Source organism: Micropterus salmoides, unplaced genomic scaffold, assembly GCF_014851395.1.
Source record: "Micropterus salmoides isolate LMB-PRFRI ecotype aquatic unplaced genomic scaffold, ASM1485139v1 Ms_hic_scaffold_4, whole genome shotgun sequence".
NCBI classification, from domain to species: Eukaryota; Metazoa; Chordata; class Actinopteri; order Centrarchiformes; family Centrarchidae; genus Micropterus; species Micropterus salmoides.
In genome coordinates, this window is record NW_024043372.1 from 23,743,587 (window position 1) to 23,769,262 (window position 25,676).

At 39.9% G+C, this 25,676-nt stretch overlaps 3 protein-coding genes across 9 annotated transcripts; all 3 read left to right on the forward strand.

The window, feature by feature from the left end:
* The first annotated feature begins 512 nt into the window (after window positions 1-512).
* Window positions 513-2,863, forward strand: pfdn5 (prefoldin 5). Its single transcript, XM_038696710.1, has 6 exons — window positions 513-634; window positions 997-1,099; window positions 1,230-1,261; window positions 1,377-1,451; window positions 1,589-1,694; window positions 2,399-2,863. Exons 1-6 carry the CDS (start codon window positions 569-571, stop codon window positions 2,482-2,484), a joined length of 468 nt encoding a protein of 155 aa, XP_038552638.1. The 5' UTR covers window positions 513-568; the 3' UTR covers window positions 2,485-2,863.
* Window positions 2,864-4,000: 1,137 nt separating this feature from the next.
* Window positions 4,001-16,277, forward strand: larp4ab (La ribonucleoprotein 4Ab). Of its 2 annotated transcripts, XM_038696688.1 has the most exons (15): window positions 4,001-4,584; window positions 6,400-6,538; window positions 6,885-7,131; window positions 7,662-7,798; window positions 8,128-8,231; window positions 8,563-8,673; window positions 9,038-9,091; window positions 10,641-10,853; window positions 11,082-11,182; window positions 11,692-11,919; window positions 12,232-12,283; window positions 12,435-12,587; window positions 12,691-12,824; window positions 12,916-13,105; window positions 13,550-16,277. In XM_038696688.1, exons 1-15 carry the CDS (start codon window positions 4,582-4,584, stop codon window positions 13,925-13,927), a joined length of 2,244 nt encoding a protein of 747 aa, XP_038552616.1. In that variant the 5' UTR covers window positions 4,001-4,581; the 3' UTR covers window positions 13,928-16,277. The 2 variants fall into 2 exon arrangements, with proteins under 2 accessions (XP_038552616.1, XP_038552615.1); XM_038696687.1 differs by lacking the exon at window positions 4,001-4,584 and having other exon boundaries at window positions 6,394-6,538.
* A 394-nt stretch (window positions 16,278-16,671) lies between these two features.
* Window positions 16,672-23,711, forward strand: atf7b (activating transcription factor 7b). 6 transcript variants are annotated; one of them, XM_038696697.1, is made up of 12 exons: window positions 16,672-16,822; window positions 17,872-17,933; window positions 18,334-18,430; window positions 18,612-18,739; window positions 18,860-18,985; window positions 19,105-19,262; window positions 19,625-19,721; window positions 19,862-19,981; window positions 20,155-20,304; window positions 21,203-21,391; window positions 21,518-21,623; window positions 21,772-23,711. In XM_038696697.1, exons 1-12 carry the CDS (start codon window positions 16,816-16,818, stop codon window positions 22,005-22,007), a joined length of 1,476 nt encoding a protein of 491 aa, XP_038552625.1. In that variant the 5' UTR covers window positions 16,672-16,815; the 3' UTR covers window positions 22,008-23,711. The 6 variants fall into 6 exon arrangements, with proteins under 6 accessions (XP_038552625.1, XP_038552622.1, XP_038552624.1 ...); XM_038696694.1 differs by having other exon boundaries at window positions 16,673-16,822; window positions 18,612-18,757; XM_038696696.1 differs by having other exon boundaries at window positions 16,674-16,822; window positions 18,612-18,757; window positions 18,860-18,997; window positions 20,182-20,304.
* The last annotated feature ends 1,965 nt before the right edge of the window (window positions 23,712-25,676 follow it).

Here is a 25,676-nt window from a genome sequence, read left to right on the forward strand (position 1 = left end):
GAAGTATGAAGGTTATCAAGAAAACCAATATTAATGAGATCATTTAATGTTTCATTTCAATTGTACTGTGATTTTTCTGAAACGATGTATGTATGTAATATACAATTTTCTGCGCTTTTGTTCAGTCCCAATTGGACAGTAAACTTTCATTTTAAAATGTAGCTAGTGTAACCATAACACTGATATGACTTATCTTTAGGGGTATAGTGAAAATGATTAATCAATAAAGATTTTATTTCATTTTTATTGCTGATAGAAATATAATATATAATAATTTTTAATTTATGACCTATGCGTGTATTTTATTTTATACGGCTGTCATGCATTTAAATGAAAATGTTGGTGTTGTTTAGATCAATTAAATTATTAATATTAAACAGTTTAAGCGCGTTTCAGTTAAAACCATAGACCTTATAAAACGGGTTAGTTAAAACATGAGTCCGAAACGTTCAGCATTCTTCGGGAAAGTAGCGGGTGCGTCTCGTGTCTTGTCCACGAGGCGGCAGAGTGTCAGACTAATGACCCGGAAACACAATCACTTAGGGTCATTTGGCATCGCGCTTCCAACATGGCGGTGAATCTCACAGACCTCTCCCTGCCTCAATTAGAGGGACTAAAAACCCAACTAGATCAGGTAATATTAAAAGGTTTAGTGTATTTCAGTCTTGACTGTGTTGTTCGATATCGACTTTATGAGGCAGATAATCTGCACACCCTCCCGTGAAGACGGGAGGGTGTGCTAACTTAGCTAACACCTCTGAAGCTAACGTTAGTTAAATACCCACCCGGTGTGTAACTTAATATTTCACGCGTTTTCAACGGTAAAAAAAATGCTTTAAAATGTTAGGTGGGCACATTGTTATTCTTCAAGTAAATCAGTGCGTTTGAGTTATTCAGATAGCTGACAGGTGAGGTTTTGTATGCAATGGGTGTGATCGCTTTGTTTTTTATCTGACATCCAGTTGTGTTTTTGTCGTTCATTTTAATGTTTTGCAGGAGATTGAGTTCTTGACGTCTTCAATAGGTCAGCTCAAAGTTGTCCAGACAAAGTATGTTGAAGCAAAAGAGAGTTTGAATGTGCTGAACAAGAACAATAAAGGTGAGTAAAATAAGTTTTGTGACCAGGCTTTGAAAAGAGTGGAATAATTGAGAAAATAAATTTAGCTTACTAGTGGTTCTTCATTTGTCATGAAGAATAACAAACAATAACTTTCTCCTCTCTCGTGCAGGAAAAGAACTGCTCGTGCCACTTACCAGCTCGGTATCCTTCCTGTACCGTGGAAGTCCCAGCATTTCATTTTTGTGTGATGTGCTTGAAATGAAGTTATGTAGCTCTTGAGATGTGCGTACTTGTCCTTGACATTTCTACTTCTCAGATGTACGTCCCGGGATCCTTACACGACGTGGACAATGTTTTAGTCGATGTGGGGACAGGATACTACGTCGAAAAGGCAAATATATTTGCATTTGAAAATCCATAAATATTATCGTTTACAAATTATTTATTTAAATGTATTCAAATAATGTAGAACAGTTATCTTAACATGTGTACATTTGAAATTTATACTTAATTTGTCTGTCTCTGTAGAAAGTGGAAGACTCAAAGGCATTCTTCAAACGCAAAATAGACTTCCTCACAAAGCAGATAGAGAAAATTCAGCCTGCCCTTCAGGAAAAACATGCCATGAAACAAGGTAAGCATACAGTGCAGAATGTAACTATTTGGACTACATATGTTTTGGTTCTATAGTCTTGTATGCTGGATGTGACAAACAATAAGGTTTAATTTAAGAGTGTTCAGATCCATATTGGGTGAACAGTGCAGGAACTGTAGCCCTTTCTATAGGTTTACAAGACAAAGTCCCACAATACAAATGAAATAAGTTTGCTAGTAAAAGAGAAGATAATGCTTTATTGATCTCCCAGAGGGGATATTCAGGTGTTCCAGCAGCACGAAGACAGACAGAGAAACATAAAATAAAATGTCTATAAAGTAAGAATACAATAAAATAGAAATTATACAAGAGCAATTAAACTTACAGGCAGTATCAGTACATATACAGTACCCACAGCTGGTGTCAATAATACAGTCTCAAGCAAGGTGATATAGTGGTGTGATTAGTAAATATGGAAGTGCAGATCAAGCTGTATGAGGTCAGTAACAGGAGAAGTTTCACATAATGCTTCAGGCCACCGTTTTATTAACCTTTTTTGACTGTCCTTTTTTTCTGCTGAATTTTGCAGGCCATGGCAAAAAAACAGATTTTACTGTAGCCATTCCTAATCTTTATATATTCACCTCTGAAAGTGATGAAAAATAAACAAATTGTTAACAAACCTCTTTTTTCAAAACATATAACACACCTATTTACTTAATACATTGTGTTTTGTCTTGCAGCTGTGATTGAAGTAATGAACGTGAAGATCCAGCAGCTACAACAGAGCCAGCAGTCGTCACAGATGGTTGGGGCCACCAAGGCTTAATGGGAACGCCTGTTTAAGTTTGTGTGCAAAAAACGTACATGTTGTAGGACAAGAAAATGCCCTCCACTAATCTAATGAAGTCATGTTAAATACTGAAGAATAAAGAATTTCTTTTGTTTGTATCTGAAATAGATGCACAAACCTTGTCCCCAGTAAATTAGAAGTCTAGTTTAAGGCTATTGTCACGGCAAAGAGATCATATGTCAGTGGGACAATTTTTAAATAATTGAATTGGGTGTCCAATTAGTTTGCATAATTAAAGAGGTCACATTTAAAGGTAAAGATTTCATTGTTGTGTATTCATCAACTACCAGACCTCCCTTTTTTGTTTAAATCATATAATAAGTAAACTACATCTTCTTCAACATGTGCTAAAAAAGATACCTGTTGGTGTGTTCACTTATTCTGGTTAACTAAAACTGCCCAGGTTGAAGATGGGCAGAGATCTGGGACTTACATGAGGTCACTGGACTCCAAGGCGGTACACATTCACACAGTCTTGTGAAGAGGTCTAATCAGCCACAAGTAAAATCACCTGTGGATTTAAGGCAGACGTGATGGTATGATGGCAGAGGAGAATAGTTCTTGTGTAAGAGATACTGTGGAATCATCATCAACAGAAACATAGTCTTCCAAGATATGCTCATTACAGTTTCAATGAACATTAGCCTTTTATACAGCTTCTTCCTTTTTTAAGTTCCAGTACTGAAAGTAAACCTCGCATATTTAGGCAAGACTGATTTTTGGGCATTTTAAAATGATTTTAAATTGATAAAAGTGGCTTGATCATTGAGAAACCTTGATAGCATGTAGTAAACGCAACTGCAATTTGTAGTTATACTTTATCAGCCCTAAACAGTTCTGCTTTTTTAAAATAGATTATTAGATTCATATGTTTAAATTTCATATAAGTAGATCTCCCATTATTATTTGTGTCACTTCAAACTAGTGCTGGGCAATATGGCCAAAAATGTTATCACGATAAAAACGTTACATATCATTCGATATCGATAATTACCACAATAAATGTTACATCTTTATTTCTTTCAAGTTTAAAGGCTGATTTTTGCTCCTTACTGAAAATTGAAGAAACCAGATGGTTAATTATGTGGTCAACCTTTCTTTATGGTCAGAATGGGACAAACGCTTTATGTATAAACAGTGGAACACTTAACAAATCTGATGGAGAACATTCAAAACTGTTAAAAAATTTAACATATGATTAGTAAATCTTTTTTCAGTCCCTTTTCTTCAACAAAATAAATATTTTATTAGAAAAATTACGTGCTAATTTGTTCGTGATTCAAATGAATTAAACCAAGTATTTGACGATATATTGAACAATTATTATATGGTGCTGAGGAAAATTATATTGCGATAATGATCATTATTGTTTTATTGCCCAGCCCTACTTCAAACTGTTTAAATATGAAGTAAACACACAGTGCTCACATTACTCTCCCTTGATGTTGCAAGACGAAACTTTGGCCATAACGTTATCAGCACCAGACTTTGCATGGGGTCATGTCCTATAGTCCGCTTGGGAATAATTCAGTGTGTGCAGCCTTTAATGCTAACTGTGTCAGTTATAGCACAATATATACATACACACGCGTGTCATACAAGTTGAAGGCGGGTCAAGTGCCTCGTTTCCTGAGGCCGTACTCTCCCCTTGGGGAGGTCAGTCGCTGCTAAGCTGCGGTGTTAGCGTTGGTGTTGCCGGGGAGGTGGAGGCGGGGTGCAGCCTGTTGGGACGGTCGGTGGCAGACAGAGGACGCAGCTGTCACTAAGTGAAGGAGCGGTGCTGAGGAGTCGAGGAACATTTTTCGTCAAATGGGAAATGTTTGAGTAAACACAGGGAAACAGTAGTTAGTGTTAAAAGGTTAAAGAAGAAGCTTTCAAAGTTGTGGTCTGCACCGTTTGGACTGGAGCACGTTCGGCCGTTAGAGTGACGTTACCAGGGAGAAAGCAACAACGGCCCACCAAGTGCCGTCAATATTTTTAAAAACCCTTCGCAGGAGAAAAACAACAACAACTGAGCACTTAAAATCTTTTGAGCTGAAGAGGACGTTAAACGAAGGCGAGGATCAAAGCAGCATGGTGAGTTTTGGGCCTGGAAACGAGCACGCTAGCTAACATGCGACAACCTGTTTGCGTCCTTCCTCCCGTGTGTCTCGTGCTGTCTGAAGCGCGACCAAACGGATTTATTGGCTGTAGTATTAACTTTACACTTTAGTTGGTGAGTCAGCTTCGCACTATGGCTGTATCTATGTACAGGTAAACATGTGTCATTGTCAACGCATCCAACATATTAGGTTAGGAGTTTAAAGAAAGGCCGGTTCTGACTGGTCTGCTAGTAAACTTAAGCTAAGTTAGTTAGCTAAACGCGTGTATTTTCGCTAGTCAAAATATAGCCAAACATAACGCTACCCTGCAAACACGTGTTGAAGAACATGCTGAATTAGAGAATATTGTGACAAGTCGCTGCATTACAAGTGGCACTAAACATATTTTAATTCCCTTACGTAGAAACTACCTGCTGCACGTGATTTGAGTTAAATGTTAGCTGTTACACAACTGTAGCTAAATAGCTAACGTTATCAAAGAGTCCGTGACAAAGGTCATGGCTGCGGAGACGTCAACTTTGAAAGGAGATCAATCTGGGATGATTTAACATTGTAAATCAATTCACTACAGTCGAACAGCACCCACAATCAGCTCTATTTAATCGGATTTAGAGAGAAACAAATGTAGCCGCACGTTTTAAGTTGCATGAGCACGTCGGCACCATGTGCTCTTTCTTCCCGGCCAACGTAACGCTACTGTTCTTGGCTGCAGAGCCGAGCTGAGTTGTAACTAAATGTTGGATAGCCGACAGTTAGGACCAAAAGGTCAGAGACAGATTCGTATGGCGGTGTAGTGTCAATGACAGAAGCACACTTTCGAGGTTTTTGCAATGGATGACAGGTCAAACTGCCTAGTTCAAGTCACGCTGAAGCTCAGGGGCGGATTTTGCGCCATGTATGGTTGCATGTGACCGTTTGAGAGGCGGGGTGAGAGTGGTGAGGGAGCCAATGAAAACCTGAGCTCGGATGGTTTTGTTTTGTGTGCAACGATCTGAGGCCTCGCAAGGACGGAAAGCAGTATTAAAGGATCTCGGTTGAAGTTGCCTCATTCATTGGATTGGCTGTGAAATATCCGTGTAAGGGAGTTACTTCTGAATGTTGTACTCGTTTAAACCTGTTTTCAGGTTTGATATTGAGCATTAGTAACTTAAAACATGCTTCAAGTTACTAATGCTCATGTAAAAACAGTTTCCATAGCTTATTCAATACGTTGTCATTGCATGTTGATATTTTTCCAGAAGTTCCACTCTGGTTTTTAAATAAATGCATTACATTGATCTGTGATATTCATGTTATTTGGTAAAACTAGGACATCTGAATCTACATATCAATCTGCCTTGTTTCACAGGGTTTTTTCAAAATGTTGAATGACTGATGTTAAACAAATTATCCTGTTTGAAGACTTTTTATTTTTCTACCTGGAGTTGTGGAAAGCATGCACATAAGCTGCGGTTCACAAGAGCTTTCTGTAATTCATTTATTCTAGGTAGTGGGAAGGTGCTTTTAAAAGAGGTTCTTTTTGCAATTTTACACTACACAACTCTTTACACCTCCGTCCACAATTCTACTGGTCTAGCATCCAAGTCCTAGCTCCACTTTTGGAAACTAACACTTACCAAGAACACAAATTTCTTCTAATGACTGATATCACACGTCTGAAATCAGTTGCTGGATCATAACACTGCTTTCCTGCTCTAACTGAAGTATTGTGCTTCCTGTAACATGCAGTGTAATGTCTGTACCCGAAACTGTCTTCTGCAAATCACAGTATATTCTTATAATCATGCAGGTTACCACAAAGGGAGCTGGTCTGAACCCCAACGCTAAAGTGTGGCAGGAGATCCCTGCTGACCAGAATGACATCCCAGAGGAGACAGAGGATTCACCTTGGCTGATGACCTACCCTCCTCCTGCTGAGATGACAGATGGTATGAGCTTATTCAGTTCTCTGTGCTGAGAATGTTTTTTAATGTCAGTTTTTCCTAATTTTTCTCCTTCTAACTTTGTCATTAATGTAAACCAAACCCATGTCTCTCCTGCACTGTTGCAACATTTAAGTATGGGGATAGTCCATGTGTGACACGCATAGACATGTATAGTATTTATTGAAGATTACCAAGATAATTACAGTAGACAATATGTTGAGGAAATCATTGTATGTCTCGTCCTCAGGGTTACGCAGCAAAGACGAAGCTTGTTCAGAGCATTAGATGATGTCTAAACATGACAGTTATTTCACAACAATGTTGTTACCACTTGTCTCCTCTCACTTAGGTTACTCCGACGATCTCTCTTCAGGGGGAAAAGGATACAACACTGAATATCCTGACACCACTGCCAACTATGTTCCAATACCCACAGAGGGCATTGTGAACGGCACTGACCACCTTGACTTGAGCTATTTGGTCTTTGACCCACAATGCGAGTCAGCCATAGATGATGAGGTTTCTAAGGAACAACCGATGGCTGAGGAGAACCTACGAGAGTCTTTGAAGAAACAGCTCGAGTTCTGCTTTTCAAGGTGAGTGGTATAGCAATGTACAAAGTCTTTTTTATAATACCACAGATTGCAGTTTCCAGTGTTAATTCCTGTTCTTTTTACACTTGCCCGTATATACTTTGTTGAACTAGCTTGTGTGTGCACTATCAGCAGCCATTTATGGAATTTAATTATTTAATTTGACAATTTGAAAGCACTTTCCATTTTTCTTGATTCATTTGTGCTAACCATGATACAATTTAATAACAGTTAGCCTAACAAAGGGATTTCTGTCTTAGGCTATCTGCAATTTCCTACATTCTTACAACGTAGATAAAAGAGTTATGTTTTGAACAGTATCTTAAAATAAAACACAAATGTGAGCATTAAATTGGCAGAATTCATAATTGAAGCACCAAATGAATCCGTCCTCCCCTACACTTTATATCAGAGTTTTAATGTTGTGAGATGAGTCTTTAATTATTCTCTTAACATGGCAGAGCTGGTAGACAAAGTATGTAGCAAAGACATTTTGATTGATTTTAGTACAATGCTGTTTCGGGTGTTTTCAGAGAGAACCTTTCGAAGGACCTGTACCTGATCTCCCAGATGGATATTGATCAGTTTGTCCCCATCTGGACCATTGCTTGCATGGAGGACATCAAAGCCCTTACCACTGACATGGACCTCATTCTGGATGTTCTGCGAGGTACCATCGCTGCTGTTCTCCCTGTATTTATGAGAAATGCTTGCAGATTCATTGACACTTTAATTTTCAGACTGAATCTATACAAAACTTGAGAGTTAAAAAGTTTAAGTTTTATAAGTGGAATGGGTTTTGTGTGAACAGTGCACATCTTAAAGGGTAATTTCGGTATATTTAAACTTGTGCAGACACCTGGTTCTTTCCTGTGATGCATAGCACTTCTGCTAACGTTCATGTTTTTTATCATGGATCTACTGACCAGGGTTTTGTTCTGTTGATAAAGACACTGAGATGGTGAAAACGCTTATCTTTAGGTTGTGTCTTTGTTACAGCATCTCCCATGGTGCAAGTTGATGAAACTGGAGAGAAGGTTCGACCAAATCACAGTCGCTGCATCATTATTCTGAGAGAGGTCCCAGAGACTACACCAGTCGAGGTAAAGAAAGTTCATGCTGCATGCTAAGCATTGTCCTACACAACACCACCCCTACCTCACTGACCAGTAAGTCCTACAAATGAAGTGCTGCCACATGCTTGAGCTTTCTTACACTGTGGTCAGACAAAGCAGCTGTCAGCGAGATGGTGCATTACCTGCGTCAGTGCATTTTGGTGTTAAAAACTGTGGATTTATTTATTGTAGTGGGTTTATTGTGGTTCATTGACAGCTTATTGTCACAGCAGCTGCAGTGCGGCATAAGGGGAGATGTGGTATGAGTTCAGTGTTGGAGGCAGAAATGTGTAACATGTGCCTCGCATCTCTTTCACAGGAAGTGGAGGCTCTTTTTAAGAGTGAAAACTGTCCAAAAGTGTTAAGTGCTGAGTTTGCACACAACAGCAACTGGTACATAACTTTTCAGTCAGATATGGATGCACTTCAGGTACGTCTCCACATTAATAAAATACATTTTTGGTTGAATGCAAATTTTATACTTTTATTTTGCCATTTATAATGTCCTATTAACATTGGAAATGTACAATATAGCCTGTCTTGATTACAACGGTCTGTTCGCTTTGTTACATGCAGCATTTTAAAGGTAGATGCTATCAAGAAATTGCTTATTAGAATATACTTATTACAGCATCTTCATCTTGTTATGCACAAGTGACACAGTTATAACATCTGAATATTTTTGACTGTGCTCTGGGGGGTGAGGGAAGGGAAGCTTAGTAAGTTATTTTTGTATTTGAAAGGGAACAATTATACAGGATTGAGAATTTTTGTTTTTCTTCTTTTGTCCTCAGGCTTACAGATACCTAAGAGAGGAGGTAAAAATGTTCCAGGGAAAACCAATCATGGTGAGTTCTGTCACTGAATTGACCCTCTGCTAAGCCACGCCCCGAATACACAGCTGGCCAATAACAGCGCAGTATAGGACTCAATCTAACTGAAGTCCGACACTATCATGGATGCGCTCCATTGACTCTAATGTAAAAAGAGTCATTTTCTAGCTTTTTTGGCTATATTTTTCTAAGATATGGTCAAACGCTGTTCCTGGGGCACTTGTAATAGTTATAGTTGCTACCCAGAGAGATTGATAGGAAAAATACGACTTATTCTCCAAAACCTAAAATAAATCCAGAATAATGTCGGCTGTGGATCGGTCCTAATGTTAGTTAGCCAACGCTATCTAACTTCCTACTCAATGGAATGTAATAAATCCCTGCTGTTCTGCTTTCTAATCATTGTAATAAAAGCATAGAGGCCTACCCAGCTTTACAGGAACAGTGTTGATTGTTCATATAGTTGTCTTTTGTCTCAATCGTCGGGATGTGGTGGTTCACTTGTAACGTTACTGTGTGATCGGTAGGCTTTAGCTTCTATCTTTCATTTTTTTTCACGTTTGTTTGAGTCAGTTCGACAGCCTGAATACAACCTTCAAATCCATAATGCAACTGCAAAACTGTCTACTTCTTGTATTAATAAGCGATCTCTTCTGTCTGAGATCGCTTTTTCCAACTAATTTGACAATAGTTCTCTGGGGAGTGCAGTAATAAGACAGTGGCAGCGTCAACAGTTTGTCGGATTTAGCAGCAGTAACTAAGGGGGGCGGGGTTTAGCGAAGGGTCAATTAAATAACCACTGATTGACTTTATTTAGTACGCTACTAAGTGAAGTTTTTATCTCGGGCTGGATCACCACTTATTTATTTAGACAGCAGGAAGGAGCCTTAGTCGTGTTATGAGTTAGCTGTCACGTCACTGCTCTTTAGGCTAGGCTGTTAGGCTAAGCCGTAGCCTCAGGAGTGACCTTGGGATTTGTGTGTACAGAGACTTGATAAGCAAGGAGTTGTTTGTTAGAACTGTTGCACGCCCATATCTCCAGACAGTTTGATTGCCCTTCTTATCACGGTGTGACATTTAACTTTGCATTTCAGGTATCTAATACACCCATTTTCAGCTGGACTTTGATTTAACCTTGTGTGCCCTTTTTCCACCTGATAAAACAAATTCAGCTGTGATGTATTAACGGCCCTGTCTAAACCCCAGTGATGATCGGTATCGCGCTTGGAAGGACCCATAGGCACTGTGGCTGGCTGGGAGAAACTTTTCATCTGTAGTTCTCTATCAGTCTGCTGTATCTCTGCATCTACTCTCACTCACCCTCCTTTACTCCCCCCCCCTCACTCCCCTCTTTTACTCTCCCCTCTCCCTTCCCCCTTCTTTCCCCTTGTCAGTGCAGTGTTTTATGGCCTAATGACCGTGAGTTTATGAGATCTGAGGGGACTGAAGGATGATAGTTAAGAGCTACAGCGCTACTCATCATGGGTACAGTGGAGGTGTCTCAGCTTCACTCCTTGCACACATACCTGATTCTGTTCTTTCTTTTCCCTTCCTCTCCCTCCAGGCCCGCATTAAGGCCATTAACACATTCTTTGGTAAGAGTGTCTTCCACAGTGTGGACTCGAGTGTGTACAGTCAACATGCCCAACCACAGGCTCAGTATGGCTCCCCAGTCTACATGCAGCAGGTGTACAGCTCTCAGCAGCAGTACCCTGTCTACCCTGTGGTGTCTCCCTCCTGGAACCCTTCTATCATGCCTTACTTTGAAACGCCACTGGTAAGGACCTGAATGTCTCCTAAAAAAATAGAAATTTACAAACTTCTTTTTGTTGAGAATAATTTAGGTTTATTTAAAATTATATTATATCAAGGCGGTCACAGCAGTGTCTGTTGCATTTGATCTTCTCAGCTTCCGTCCACATACTGTACATATGTGTTGTTCAGAGCGTCAGAGATTTGTTTGGAGCAGTCTAATTTGATTTTCTTCTGCTTTTGTGATATTCAGGCACCTTTCCAGAACAGTGGATTCATGGGTGGTTACAGCAGTTCAGGGAACTACAAAGGAAACTCGAGCTCTATCAACCATCGACCCATGAGCAGGATGCGGTAGGTGCAAGTCATGACGTGATAACTCTCTCATTCATAGTAATGCTGTCCAGTCTAAATGACCTCTTTCACAGTCTCTACCTAAATTGCAGAACAAATCACAACTACTCTTTCCAATTAATTTAGCATGAATAAAACCCAAGTTATAAGGCACTGAAAATTGATCTCATTAATACATTTAAGATGTTTCAGGTGTACTAGTTTATCTATCTTTTGTTTTTGGAAGATTAATTTGTACAAATTATTTTCCATAAAAAAAACTCAAAGCAAGTTCTTTATAAAAAGTATTTATAGTTGAAAATGCTTTCAAAGATGGAGATGCATGACATTTAGAAACGAAATAAGTGTTCATAAGCATTTGCACCGACCATCTTACCCTCTCTAATAAGTAATTAATTATACTAGCACAACCCTAAGTATCAAAATGTGTGGGTTTTTTTTTTTTTTTTTTTTTTTTTTTTTTTTAATGGTAGAGCTGACATTCAGTGTGTCCTTTTGTGCATGCCCAGAAACCATGTTAAGGGTCACCCTAGGCCTGGAGACGTGCCCCCTTCTTCTTTGACTCCGGGGATCCTGATGGATGGCCTGTCTGTTCCCATGAGTCCACAGCCCCTCCAGACATCAGGGACACTGACTGGCACCACTTCAACAACAGTCTCTCTGCTCTCCTTCAGCTTTAAAGACGCTCCACAGGCCACCATACACAGTGGATATCTGAGCGGGGCTGGACGGGGCAGGTGAGTGAATATTATTCTGCCTATTAACACTATGGAGATTTACAATAAAAAAAAATAGAGGTGTTTGTTATGCAGTGGGGATAACTTCCCACATTTTTACTTCTTGTCCTGTCCCTTTCTGCTCACATCTGAAAGTTATATTCTCTACTTTATGCAGTTAGTGGAAACGCCTAAATAAATCAATTTTGTTTTTGACTTTCACAATCAGTTCCAGGGAAATACAAGCCATTGCTTGTGGTGGTGTTTCTTACATGTAAATGTAACTTTCTGGTGTAAAACTTTCTAAACTAAATGATCTGTCTATTGGTGCAGGAGAGGTAGCCACAGAGGTATGAGGAGGAAAAAAGAAGATGAACATTCCCCAGTAAGCACATTTCCTTTTACCCAGTTTTGTTTTTTCTTAAAGTGTGATTCTGACCTCCTTATCAAAAAGTTGTCTTTAACTATAGTATGTTTGGGCCCACTTCACATAATGTTTATCTTACGTTTGACTTTAACTGCAATGAAAATTTCAGAGGCCTGTCCCTGTGGTGCCACCTCCGCCAAAGTTTGACCTGGCAGCTTCCAATTTCCCCCCTTTGCCGGGGTCTGTGGTCAGCAAGCGGGGAGAAACTACGCCAGAGATGCGCCTTTCTGATGTTGTTCGTGGCCTAAAGGTGACCAACAAGGTAGATATCTTGTCCTCTTTGCTAGTTTAGGGTTTTAGTTAGAATATAGTGTTTGACAGTTGTATAAATGCACATCATTGTTTTAAATCTATGATCATTTCAGTCTGTGAGCCAAGAGGTTAACGAGACCCAACACACAAACATCTCAGAAGATGCTGTAAGCAAACCCGATTCTGTGACCCCGGTTGCTCAACCTGCTCCTGTGACACCGCACACAGTGGTGCCACCAGTATCGAGGTAAGGTTAATTTCAAGTTAATAATAAAATTAGTTTGAACGAAAAGGGAATTTACATGAAGTGTGACTTTTGCTTGTTATGTCGATTTTAGTGTTTCTCCTCCAGCAAAGGAAGAGGATAAGGCTGAACCTCCTATTCCAAAGGGAAAAATCTCCTTGTCCACGCAGGCTACCTCCCCAGCAGCCTCTGAACATGCCCCCTTCACCTGCAGCCGGTCGGTTTCTACAGAAGCACCTTCCATAACTGCAACTTCCTCTCTCACAACTCCAACATCAGAGCTGGTAAGGCTTGCAACATCAGTTTATAGCTCCCTGTTGACTCATTCCAAGAGCCACTTAGACAGTGCTTAGTTTGTTGTAGCAATAAACATGGAGCCATTGTATAAAACTTGTATGAAATTGAAAGATTATACCACTGAAAATGTCTAGTCTAAGTATGCATTGCTTGTAGGTGTATCCACTGGCTCTGTACATTTTGTAGCTTGCTTCTTTATGGAGGGAGGCAGCTGTAGTGAGCCTGGATTCACAGCAATTTCAGTGGATTCCAATTGTGAATTGAGAGTAGAGGCAAAAAAAAACACTTTTCAAACTACCACTGCAGCGTAATCCACTTCTATGCCATTGATCTTAATGGTCAGTGTGAGTAATGTTTTAATATTTTGGATGATATGGTCTTCACATGTGCCATAACCTTTTTGTTTTTATCTCTTATTATTCTCTAACCAGGAGCCTAAAAAACTTAGCTATGCAGAGGTGTGCCAGAGGAGGGCCAAGGACCCGCCCCCAGCACATATGGCCTCTCCCTCCCCTCCAGCCTCCTCAGCCAGCCAACCCCTGCAAGAGCTCAAGGTCAACAGGGTTGAGGAGCCTAGGCCCAACTCCAGGCGCGCTACAGACAAGCCGGAGAAATCCAGAGACAACCGTCCTCCTCGTCAACCATTGCGCTCCTTCAGAGGGGCGAATGGCCAAGTCAGGTCTGGAGGTACAGCGCTGAAGATTCAGGAGCATCAGAGAGGCCTGAATACTGGCAAACAGTTTTCCCCACAGAGGGGAGCCAGACGCAGTGGCAAAGAACAGAACATTCCCCCAAAGTCAACAAAATAACTAAAGTAAAAAGAACCTCTAAAACAGAAATACAAACGATATGTATGTAAATATATAATATATGTAAATAGACAGATGTTATATTCATTTGACAGAGTTTTTCAACAAATCTCTTGACATTGCAGACCTGAAATTATTTGGGAAGACTGTAAGATATCCCTCTTTAGGAAAAAGCATATGGTCTGCTGACAGACCTGCAGACTATTGGGGTGATGAAACATACTTTGCTTAAAGTAATATCACCATGACGTTATCAGAAGGCGTGTGTGTGTGTGTGTGTGTGTGTGTGTGTGTGAGAGAGAGAGAGAGAGAGAGAGGGCATGAGCAGGAGAAAGAAGGATCATGTTACTTTTAAATGTAAAGTAGTCTAACATTTAGCAGGTGTTGTGAACATCCAAAATGACAACACACATTTAATTTCTTTGAGTGGTTATTGTCAACATGTGATTCATCTTGACTCTTGATTTCCACTTTTTTTGTGCATTTATATCAAGGATATATGGAGGAGTTATTTATTAAATGGAATAGAATCCATGGCAGAATCAGAAACAGGGGGGTTGGGGGTGATTTAACCACCGAAAGTTTGAGGTTTAATGATGGGTATTCATGTTTTAAAGAATTGTTCATGATTGTGATGCTTTGCTCCACAAGTGATGGTGGTGAATACTAAGTTACATGGATTCAGAATATTGCGTCATGTAATGACTATAGTCATTCAGTGTTTTTACAGCAGTTTTCTTTGTGATGCAGCTATTAGATCAATACTGCTAACATTTGAAATAAGCTCTGTAGGAGTAGATCTGCAAGATTGAATCAGGGATTTAACTCCTGTGCTAATCACTTTGTCTTGTAAGAAGTATAGAACATAAATAACCATGAGAATAGTAGCCAAATAACCTACTAATGCTGAGGGTTATTAGTCGTCTTTGTGTTTTATCAGATATCAGTAATGCTGGTGCCTGTCTCACAAAGCAAGAGGTTACACCACTAACTTTGGCTTCAGGCCTGGCTTCAGATATGAATATTTGTGTATTTTCAGTTTAAGGAAAGTTTTTAGAGTAGGATGGTAAATCTTGAAGAATGAGCTGTCCGTCGTCGTTGACTAGCGTCTGCATGTGAATAGCTCAAACGTATTTGATGATCTGAGGGACCTCAGGAGCAGAAATTAGATGTTTTTTCCACACTAGAATTTTGTTGCCTCTTCTTCTTTGACGTTTGATGCCATGGCCTGTGTTTAAACTTGATTTGGTGACATTGATTTCCTGCATCTGTTTTGAATGTACAACTTTTGGCATAAAACCACTTTCAAGCTTGATTTTTGTCTTCATGTGGTAGCTTTCCTTGAGTTTGTATACACATTTGTTTTTTGACCTGCTGTAGACGACATTCATTTTCTATTCATTTGTAAGGATTTTTTTCCCATGGTATTCAGTGTTTCTGTAGTATTTGAAAATTGGTGTGTGGACTGATCTGAGAAAAGATAACTTTGTTGTGGGCAAGTGAATTGGATACCGTTCCATACAGCCCCTTCTGGCTCAACAGTGAGCAGAAAATGCCTTCACCTGTAGTGCTTTGAATGGAAATTCACAATCTTTTGATCTCAAGGCTTTTAATCATTTAAGAAGTAAGAAATAGAAAGGTGTCGCACAGAAATGCTCAGCTTGTGCTTATATGCATTTCATCTGAATAGTCTGTGTTGAAAATGAACATAAATTGGGTGACGATAAATTACAGATTTTAAACATTTTGCCTTAGATAAGTGTTTGAGTCCTACACTTGTAGGGGCTTGACCGCAGTGTACAGTACTTTGTCTTTAAAATCAGTAGTGCAGTTGTCTTCTGTAAATATGTCTGTCTCGTGGTGATAACTTGTGTGTGCAAGAGAGCGCTTGTTTCTGCTTCAGACTACATGGAACTGTTCTCTCAAACCAAACCCCCGCAGTGCCTTTTACGGTGTTTCATTTCGGTATACAGAGTGCAAGAATTTTGAGCACATTCATTTCTCACACTGAACAAGGCTGGTTAGTTGGTTTTCAAAATTCAACATTATCCGTTTATGACAACCAACACTATATCTTGTCCAATGTAAATCTTATAGATGTAGCTGCGGGGCTGGGGCTGGTTGGAGTGGTGTGTGTGTGTGTGTGTGTGTGTGTGTGCACGCTCACATGCTTTATGTCCATTATGTGTTGGATACAGTTTATTTTGTTCTTGTCGATGCAATTTCAGTTTTATATCAAAATACTGCTTATAACTCTCACAATCAAACAATTTTCAGCCACACTGGTTTATTAAATGAATATTTTATTGCTGAGCCCAATGTAGGAGAATAAAAATTTATTTTTTAAACAGTCATGTCTTTGTGTGTGTGTTTATCAAGAAGTGAATAAGTTATCAGATGTGTGAATTGTTGCTTTGCCTCTTTTTAAACCTGGAATTTGTTCTTTTCAGCACAACAGACAGGACATTGACAGACATGGGCAGTATTTATGTCCCACCGCACCAGAGAGGATTTGTGAACGGATTTTAACATGTCATCTGCCAAGTAACCATCCGGAAATACCCTTGACCATTATGTAACTCTTAAGCATATTTGATCTTTTTGTGAGCTTGTTCAGAAGATTTAATTTACGCGTGGCACTAACGCAGCGGAATAGCATTTGTATCGACATGAAGTAATGGTGGTATACTACCGTACAAATGAAATGTAAAGATTGAGTTAAATATTGGTCGTTTCGACTGCACGTTTACGTTTTCCACCCTGACATCAATCCTGTTACGCAATACTCTCCCGAGCTCCAGCTCTCGCGGTGTTTTGTTAATGGAAGTGTCAGAGTGTCAACAACGGCCAGGCAGCAGCAGGGAGGGGGGAGTCAAGAGGCTGTTTAAATGTCGGGTGAGTTCACTAACATTTAAATTCATCTAACGTCAAATCTGATTTTTAGCGACATATATTCAGTCACTTATTCATGAAGCATGTGATGTTTTCACGCGATCGTTGCTCAGTTTATGAGTACAGCTCTCTTTAGCATTAGCGTGCTAACGTTTAGCTACTAACTTGGCGGAGCTGTGAACCGTAGGCTGCATAACGTTATGGTAACTCACACTGAGCTAAACGTAGCTACGGTTAGCTGTTCGCATTAGCTTAGCTAGCTGTGTTGTGAGTGGTAAGCTACATTACACATTTCGGCGTATCCGGCCGTCTGTTATCTCTTATTAGTGTCCATGATATTAGCTTCCACGCTCGGTATAATGACACGACTGACATGTGTCGGAAACAAATGTTTTGGTGGGGGTTGGCGATAAGATTATGCTAGTTTAAGGCCCATTTCTCATAAAGTCACAGCTAGCCAAATAATTGGCACTGTAGTTTAACCAATCCACAGTCCGCAACCTCAGCCACCTAGCTAGCTATATTACATAGCCGCACGACCTCGACAGTGATAGCCAGCTTACGCTAATGGCTTGGTGACACTGTAGGGTAGGTTGCATGCCAGCTTGTCTTTGCTCTGCTGCCTCATCGCTCCCGTTATACGCTAGGACTCGATCGTCCGAGGCCGAAGCAAATGGTCCAAACAGGCCGACGGTCATCGCCCTTTTTGCGGCAGTTGTCACATGTTTTTTTATGTTCTTGGTGACGGGTGAGCATATGCAATTAATGGCGCTAAACAGACTGTAGTTCTCAACAGGTGCATGGCATTAATGTCATGTAGACTGATGCTGTTGGTTGATACATACAAACACAGGCTAAGATACCTACATTTGTCAATGGCCTACAGCCAGTATCGATCAATGATAACTCTATAATACACTTATGAAGCATTCAGTAACATTCAGCCATTACCAGAAACATCTTTTCTATTTAACATGAGCATCAGCTGTTTGATTTCCTTCATATGCAGAAATGAATAAAACCAATAAAGAGTTTGTTGCTGTCTTTTGCAGAACATTTGTCTGAGATGGGGGATGATCGACCCTTTGTATGCAATGCCCCTGGATGTGGGCAGGTATGATTTCTCAATGCATAAATTCATATGCATAACACTCTCATCCACTCTGTTTTCATTTGACACCCCTCATCATCCAGAATCTGAAACAAGTCCTTGCCTCTTTCTTATTACCTTATTACATGGAGTCTCTGCAGTTTAGCTTGCAGTTAAGGTCCTGTACAATTGCCAAAATAGTAGATAGTAAAAAGGCACTAAGACAACTGTGTTTATACTGGCCTACCTCACTGTGGATCATCTGCACAGGAAGCAGGTCTTGTTATTTACCTTGCATCATCTATAATTAAGTTACTTTGATGTCATTTGTAAGCAGCACAGTAGATACACTGATGCTCAACTTTATATTCTTTACATCAATACTAAATTACTGTATTTTTCTAATCTGCTGTTTCTTTTGTAGAGATTCACAAATGAAGATCACCTGTCAGTCCACAAACACAAACATGAAATGACATTGAAATTTGGTCCTGCCAGAACAGACTCTGTTATCATTGCAGGTAATGACATTACAATTTACATTAGTATTTGTTAAATGAAGCTGAAACGAGGAGTAATAAAGTTGTCAATGCTCTGAATACCTGTATTGATATACTACAATAATATCTGATGGGAAGGAGGTATTTCTGTCCTCTTGACTAATGTAATAATCTGTTTGTTGGGTTTCTTTGTTTTTTGCAGACCAGACTCCCACACCCACACGTTTCCTGAAGAACTGTGAGGAGGTTGGATTATTCAATGAGCTAGCCAGCTCCTTTGAACAGGAGTTTTGCAAAGCACACGAAGACGAGCAGAGGATAAAACACCCAGTGAGAAAAATGACGAATGTACATGTTCAATTTATGGCACATTGATTATTCAGATAAAAATGATATCACCATTTTATTAGTTGAGATTAGGCTATATTTTCTTTTCCTCTCTGCTCTAAGGCTGCACCTTTACAAACTCCATCTGAAGCAAAAGATGAGGATGAGGGTCCTTTACAAGTTGATTCTTCCTCTCCCGGAAGTCCAGATTCCTCGTCCAGCATGTCAGATGACAGTAGAGACTCGAGGGTGAGAGGCAAGGTACGACACAATGTTCACAATGTGTGCTTTGTGTGGTCAGCATGCTGGTTTACCTATTTATGCATTTATAAATGGAGAATAAGTAGTATTGTTTGATTTGTCAACAGGAGATTCTCACAAAGCCTGTGGCAAGCTCTGCCCCCACTCCGACTATCGTGCGTCCAGGTTCTCTTCCTCTTCACATGAGTAATGACCCACTACACCCAACTCTGCCGTCTCCAACATCTGTCATCACGCAAGCTCCACCCTCCAACAGACAGCTTGGGTAAACGACAGTGTGTTTAGATCATCTTTTAATGTTGATCATGAGTGAAAGTTGAAGGAACCAGATGGTTTACTGTGGTTTTAAACTGTTCTTTATGGCCAGAACATGACATACAACATTGTATCACTTAACAAATCTGTGGTAAAATATTCAAAACAATTAAGATTGAAAGAAAAAATATATATCTTAAAAGAAAAAATAAGTGCTAATTCGTTCGTGATTCAAATGAATTAAGTCAAACGCTTATTGAACATTTGTTGAACATTTTATAGCCCCACTTCAAGCCTTAAATGCCCTCTCTAGACACCAGTGGGCACAGAATGGAGGAGCAGACATTTACAAGTTTCTGATTTTGTCAACAGCTCCCCAACAGGCTCTTATCCACTTGTGAGGCACCTACCCAATGGGCAGACAGTCCCTCTCCTGCCCAGTCCTGTGCAGATGACCTCAGTTATATCTGTAAGTCATTTTCAAAACTTGGAAAAGAAATATAACTAATGATACTTTGTAAATGATAATTTTTATCATATTTTTTTACCATATCCCCCTGTTTCTCTCTCTCTCTCTCTCTCTCACTGGCTATTTGTTGTAATGTGGAGCTTGCACGGCCAGTGAACTCAGTGCCAAACATCCCCGGGATTCCAGGACCTCCAATTGGAGGGGCCAGCAGTGGGTCGTCCTCCCCGTCTGGGTATAGCCTGCACTCCGAGACCAAGATGGTGAGATGATCAGTCATACTGGCATGATTGTAAGCTGTAGGCTCTGAAATGTTTACATATATTGTAAAACAGCTTTACACTTTAAATGTATTATACTACATGTGAATTAACAACTCTTTTGGCAGGCTTAACATTAATTGACCTACATGGAGGTTATCTGTATGTCTTTGTAGCGACTGAAGGCCGTTCTAACTCATCAGGGCCCAGGAGCACAAGATGGAGCTGGTGGGGGTGCAGGATCCATCCCTGCTGTCCCTCAGCGGCAGGAACAGAGCCAGCAACCCACTCAAAACTCTGATGCACCGTCACCTGCCCAACCCCAGGTAAAACATATGCCATAGAAGCTTACATACAGATCCCCCTTTGCCTACTAAATAAGGAATATTTGAATGATGTGAATTTATATCATATTTAGCCATTTTTGCTACAAAATACTGGACTGAAAGTGGTTGCAAATAATTTTTTCTATTCTATGTTAACATTTGAATGACCTGCCCTGGTAAAGTTAAATGTTTGGATTCACTTGGGTTCTTTATTGGTGTAGTTTTCACATACAAAAGGTTAGCAAATTGCTGCTACAGTTGCTGCTGTGAAGCTAACATGCAGAGTGCACGAGATGGTCCCAGAGCCAGCACACCAGCTCCAGACAGCGATACCCACAACTCTCCTGCTACTATAGCTAATATCACAACAACAGCATGTCTTGGCAAACTGAAAAGTAAGCCGAACGTCCGTGGGAGAGTAATTTAACACTACCTGACACACAAATCATGGCTAGAATAGTGTTGTGTGGCTCAGTCCAACCCACTTTGTTTGCCATTTAGGCCAGGGCTGTGTACGAACACCAGATTTCTTTTCAGTGCGCAGACCCTGAGGAGATTCATTGAATTAAACAAAAAAGACTTGTATTGAATTAGAATCGCACACCCCACCTCTAAGGAATGTTAACAAGTTGATATTTCAATGTCAAAGATGAATGAATGAACGTTCACATTTCAGCCCCCACATAGGGATCACATTTGTTTTACTCTGTCTGCTATTAACATTCATTTTATTCTTAGAAGTACGTAGCACAAATGCAGTCATTCAAAACTTTCTATGCCAAAAGCAAAGTTCAAATCTTCATCTTTCTGACAAGCAGTTTCTGTAATTCCACGTGTAAAGGTCCGGACATGCCATGTAACCTAAAAGTATTCACAGCCTCCTCCCGCCTTCTCCCAGGTGTCCCCTGCTCAGCCAACAGGAGGCCGGCGGCGGCGAGCTACAGAAATGGACCCTGATGAGAGGAGGCAGCGTTTTCTGGAGAGAAACCGGGCAGCCGCTTCCCGCTGCAGGCAAAAACGAAAGATATGGGTTAACTCTTTGGAGAAGAAGGCAGATGATCTCGCCAACATGAATGTGTCCCTGACGGTGAGTCTTCCATTTCCCGCTGTATCAGTTACTTAAGCATGCACACAGATTGGTCTCCTTGATAACATCACAAGACGGGGCATGCTGGGAATGACTTGTATCCTATATGTTTTGTGTTGCCATCAGAATGAAGTTACCCTACTGAGGAATGAGGTGGCCCAGCTGAAGCAGCTCCTCCTGGCCCACAAAGACTGCCCTGTCACTGTCATGCAGAAGAAGGCAGCGTTCTTAGGTAACCATTTTGGTCAGGAACTGATCAACGAGTTGTCCTGCACTGTATTACTTGTTTTGTCAGGATCCATCTATCACCCCATCCATCTAATGTATTCTTTTTATTCGCTCACCTCTCTAAGGGTGAATGTTTCTGTCTCTGTCTCTAGCTGCAGGAGGAGAGGAAACCTCCAGGGATACTTCCACTGAACCCATCGGCTCCCCGGCGGCAGTTATCCAGCACGGGCCATCACCTCCCGCCTCGGCATCCAGTCCAGGGGCCACCATCAACGGGCTGAGCGTCCGCGCTGCAGAGGCGGTGGCTATGTCGGTCTTGGCCGGCATGGGATCGGGTCATCCGGGAGGGATTGTAATGACGTCGCAGTCACAGTCAGCCCCAAGATGATGTGCTGACGCAGGTGGCCAGTATGAACTTGAGTGGCATTTGGAGGCCGGACTAGTGCAAAGTATTTGAAAAGAGGGACCCGCCCTCAACCCCAGACTAAGATACTCTCCTCCCCTCACAGCCAATGATAATCACACAAAGACACGGCACAGTGCCTCCGTCAACCCTCCAGTCCCAGCAGGCTCCCTGTTCAGAAAGCTTCGTCACTCTCTGTATGTAAATATGAATAACACGTCGGACACTCACTCTGCAGGGTTTGGGGTCATTTCTTGTTCAGGTATGGCAGTTGGAAAAGGTTTTAGATTGGGATGAAAAGTGTTTTTGTGAAAATTTGTTTTCATTTCACTTGAAATGCATCTTCAGTCCAACTTTGTCCCACACACTGGCTGTGATGAGGTTGGTTGCTTTACAGGCTGATAATTTTACTAGTATTTTTAATTTGGAAGAAAATACTTTTATGCCTGATACTGGTTGTTTTCATAATGTTTTGCTGATGCAGTGAAAGTACAGTGAGAGATTGGCTGGCTGATTGCAGTAAAAGGCAACCTGGAGAGTGTTGCTAATGCTATTTTTTTTGTTTACTTTTCAACCTGTCCTTAAGTTTTCTGTCTGTATCTCCCTTTTGAGTTTGTTCTCCTTAAATACACATGATGGTTTAGTCAGCTGACTGAATAATAACCAAATTGTAGATGTGTACACAGTTTGCCCTGTGAGTGTGTGCCTGACTTTTTTTACCACCCTTTTTAAGCCATTTTGGAATGGATGTCATTACATTAGTCATGTATGTATTAAACCCTATTGACTGCATGGTTTACTCAAGGCTGAAGAATACCACTGTTTGTATCATCATACTATCACTGTATATTGATCTGCTTTTCTTCTGTTTTATAGCATCAAATTATCAATGCAAAAATTATCATTGTTATGTAAGGATTCCATCCTCAGTCCTAATGTAACACCCTTGAAATGGTTAGCTTTAGAAGGCCTTTAAATCAGAATCAAACATAATAGATTTTAAATAATTTTCCATGGCATTTCAGTTAAGGAAAGAGTAGTGCAATATATTTTTCTATTGAATATCAATGTTCTTGCATTTAGCTGACATGTGTAGGCCGCTTAGAGGGGCTTGGTCTATTTCAGTTGAAAGCTAAAGTTATGAGGTGACCAGAGAAAATGTGAAGATGAATATTCTTGAATGAATGAGATAGGTGATTAGTGCACATCTACATTGAATTACAGATGTCCTAGTCTTCGGTGCTTTCCAACATTTGAAAAGCCGTCTTGTATCATGAAGCAGACTTAATACTTGTGCGAGGTGCTTCTTTTGAAATTTAAGTTTTGAAACCCTTTTTATTTTATACCACATTGTACTTCCAAGACTATCATGTTGTTTTTTCCCCTTTTCACTCTGGATGTTTTTTTTATAACATGTCTTTGTTTGTAAGATGTTTATTTTTATTCTGTGGACATGTTAGGTTTTTTCCATCATGTGTTAGTATGTCCCTTTATTTTGGTAAAGAGGGTAGATGTCTTAGCTGTTTAACAGATGTTGAACCACATGAAAAAAATGTCTCAAAGATCTCCGTATGGAGGGAGTTTGTCAAATACTCAGGCCTCAAGATGGGAAAAATTACTTGTGTATAGTCTCAACTAATGAATATATTGTCTCTGGCAAATCATAAAATAAATTAATGAAAAAGAAAAGCTCATCTGCATGTTTTCACTTATCCCCCACTTTGTGACTCTCATCAGTTTGTTTTACCACACTGTAAAAATACTGTTAAAAGTACTGCATTGAAAATGTTACTTAAAGCTCCAGTGTGTAATATTTAGGAGTATCTATTGACAGAAATGCAGTATAATACACATAACTATGTTTTCAGTGGTGTGTGAAGACCTTACATAATGAACCGTTATGTCTTTATTACCTTAGAATGAGCCATTCTAAGGTATCTTTAGGGTCCCCTTACATGAAAGTTGCACAAATTGCTCTACAGAGTTTGATCACTATGTACAAAGAAGAAGAAGTAGTAGTAGTAGTCGTCGTCTGGTTTGTTAGAAGTAAGAAGAAAAGTCAAATTTAGCCAAATAGACGAGCACACCGCCAACAGAGTGTGTCAGGACACTGTAACTTCTCCTACACACTTGGAAAGGGAGCAGTGACTGAGCCAGTGGTTGCAATTACCACTAAAACTTACACACTGAACCTTTAATTAAATATATAATCAGGAAAAGGTACTTAAAGTATTAAAAATTAAAATACTCCATACAGAAAGAAAAATGTCCCCTGTGAGTGCTAAACTATTATATATCATGAGATTATTATTACTTACACATTTTGTAAAAGTCTCCAACTAATGATTGTTTTCATTATGCATTAATCTACTGATTATGTTCTCCATTAATTGATTGATTGGTTTGTAAAATTTTTGAAACTAGTGAGAAATGCTGTCACATAAATGTTTTTACATGAAAAATAACGATCAAAATAGTTGCCACTGAATTTTCTGTCAATCGACTAATCGTTTCAACTGTACTTAAACTGTTGGGGATTTTAATTTTTAACAAAATATTTATAAATTCTTCATATATTTTGTGTGTAAAATTCTTAATTAATGTGTAAAGTAACTAGTAACTAAAGCTGTCAGGTAAATTTAGTGAAGTAAAAAGTACAATATTTCCCCCTGAGATGTAGCGAAGTAGAAGTAGGAAGTGGCACGAAAAGAAAAACACTCAAGTAGCCTACAAGTACCTCAAAATTTGTACTTACTTAACAGTAGCCTAAGTTACTTGAGTAAATTTACTTACATCCACCACTACTCGAGTATCACCATTACATTTGAAATCACAGAGCTAAGCACACATTTTCCTGAAGAAATAACCAAGAAGATTGTTAAGCAACATTTTCCTTAATATATTTCCAACATCTTTAAAGCAGCTTTAATATGGATCATATGACTATTTGCTGGAAACACATATGACCAGTGTTGGGCAGTAACGCCTTACAGTAATAATATTACTTTTTCCAGTAACTAAGTAACTAATTACTTTTCTAAAACGTTAATATCATTACTAGTTACTGAGGCAAGAAACGCTGCTTTACTCGTTACGCGCCATTCTTGACTTAAATCCACGACTCTGCGCCAGCTCAGCGGGACCGGACTTTTTTTGTTCATGTCCGCCAAACACTAAAGGAAGAATGGAGAACGAGGGAGAGAGGCGTTCTGTCCACAGCTGTAAGTAGCTGCTGCCATTATTGTGTCACAGTCTAAGATGCAAAGAACATTGTCGTCTATTCTACATCTGATTTATTGAAGCATCTGCTGAAGCAGCACAGCGACGTGAAACTTGCAGAAAGAAACTCCGGCAGGTGCGGTCACTGATGCTTGGACTCGTCGGGAGAGTGTGGTAGCCTACTTAACGTAACGTTTTGTAACTGCTGAATACTGCTCTTATAAATAGGCTACATGTGCAGTAAAACCGCGTATTTCAGCCGGTGGCGTTAAGAAATGTTAGGCCTAGGCTATATGCTTTGTAAAAACCACACTCCTTGCTGCTGTTATGGATATGATGTTAGTAAAAAAGTCGGGAGAGACTTTGTTTGGGGGTGAAGGGGGGTGGTAGTGAAAGCGGTGTTTCCCATAATTAGCCTATAATTTTGATAATTAT

Bases quoted from the DNA above. Each gene is read 5' to 3' on its own strand.
- pfdn5 (XM_038696710.1), top strand. From the start codon at position 569: ATGGCGGTGAATCTCACAGACCTCTCCCTGCCTCAATTAGAGGGACTA. The intron at 635-996 runs GTAATATTAAAA...AATGTTTTGCAG, and splicing joins TAAAAACCCAACTAGATCAG to GAGATTGAGTTCTTGACGTC. The intron at 1,452-1,588 runs GCAAATATATTT...CTGTCTCTGTAG, and splicing joins CAGGATACTACGTCGAAAAG to AAAGTGGAAGACTCAAAGGC.
- larp4ab (XM_038696687.1), top strand. From the start codon at position 6,394: ATGCAGGTTACCACAAAGGGAGCTGGTCTGAACCCCAACGCTAAAGTG. The intron at 8,232-8,562 runs GTAAAGAAAGTT...TCTCTTTCACAG, and splicing joins CAGAGACTACACCAGTCGAG to GAAGTGGAGGCTCTTTTTAA. The intron at 12,588-12,690 runs GTAGATATCTTG...TGATCATTTCAG, and splicing joins GCCTAAAGGTGACCAACAAG to TCTGTGAGCCAAGAGGTTAA.
- atf7b (XM_038696693.1), top strand. The intron at 19,263-19,624 runs GTAAACGACAGT...TTTTGTCAACAG, and splicing joins CCCTCCAACAGACAGCTTGG to CTCCCCAACAGGCTCTTATC. The intron at 21,624-21,771 runs GTAACCATTTTG...CTCTGTCTCTAG, and splicing joins GAAGAAGGCAGCGTTCTTAG to CTGCAGGAGGAGAGGAAACC.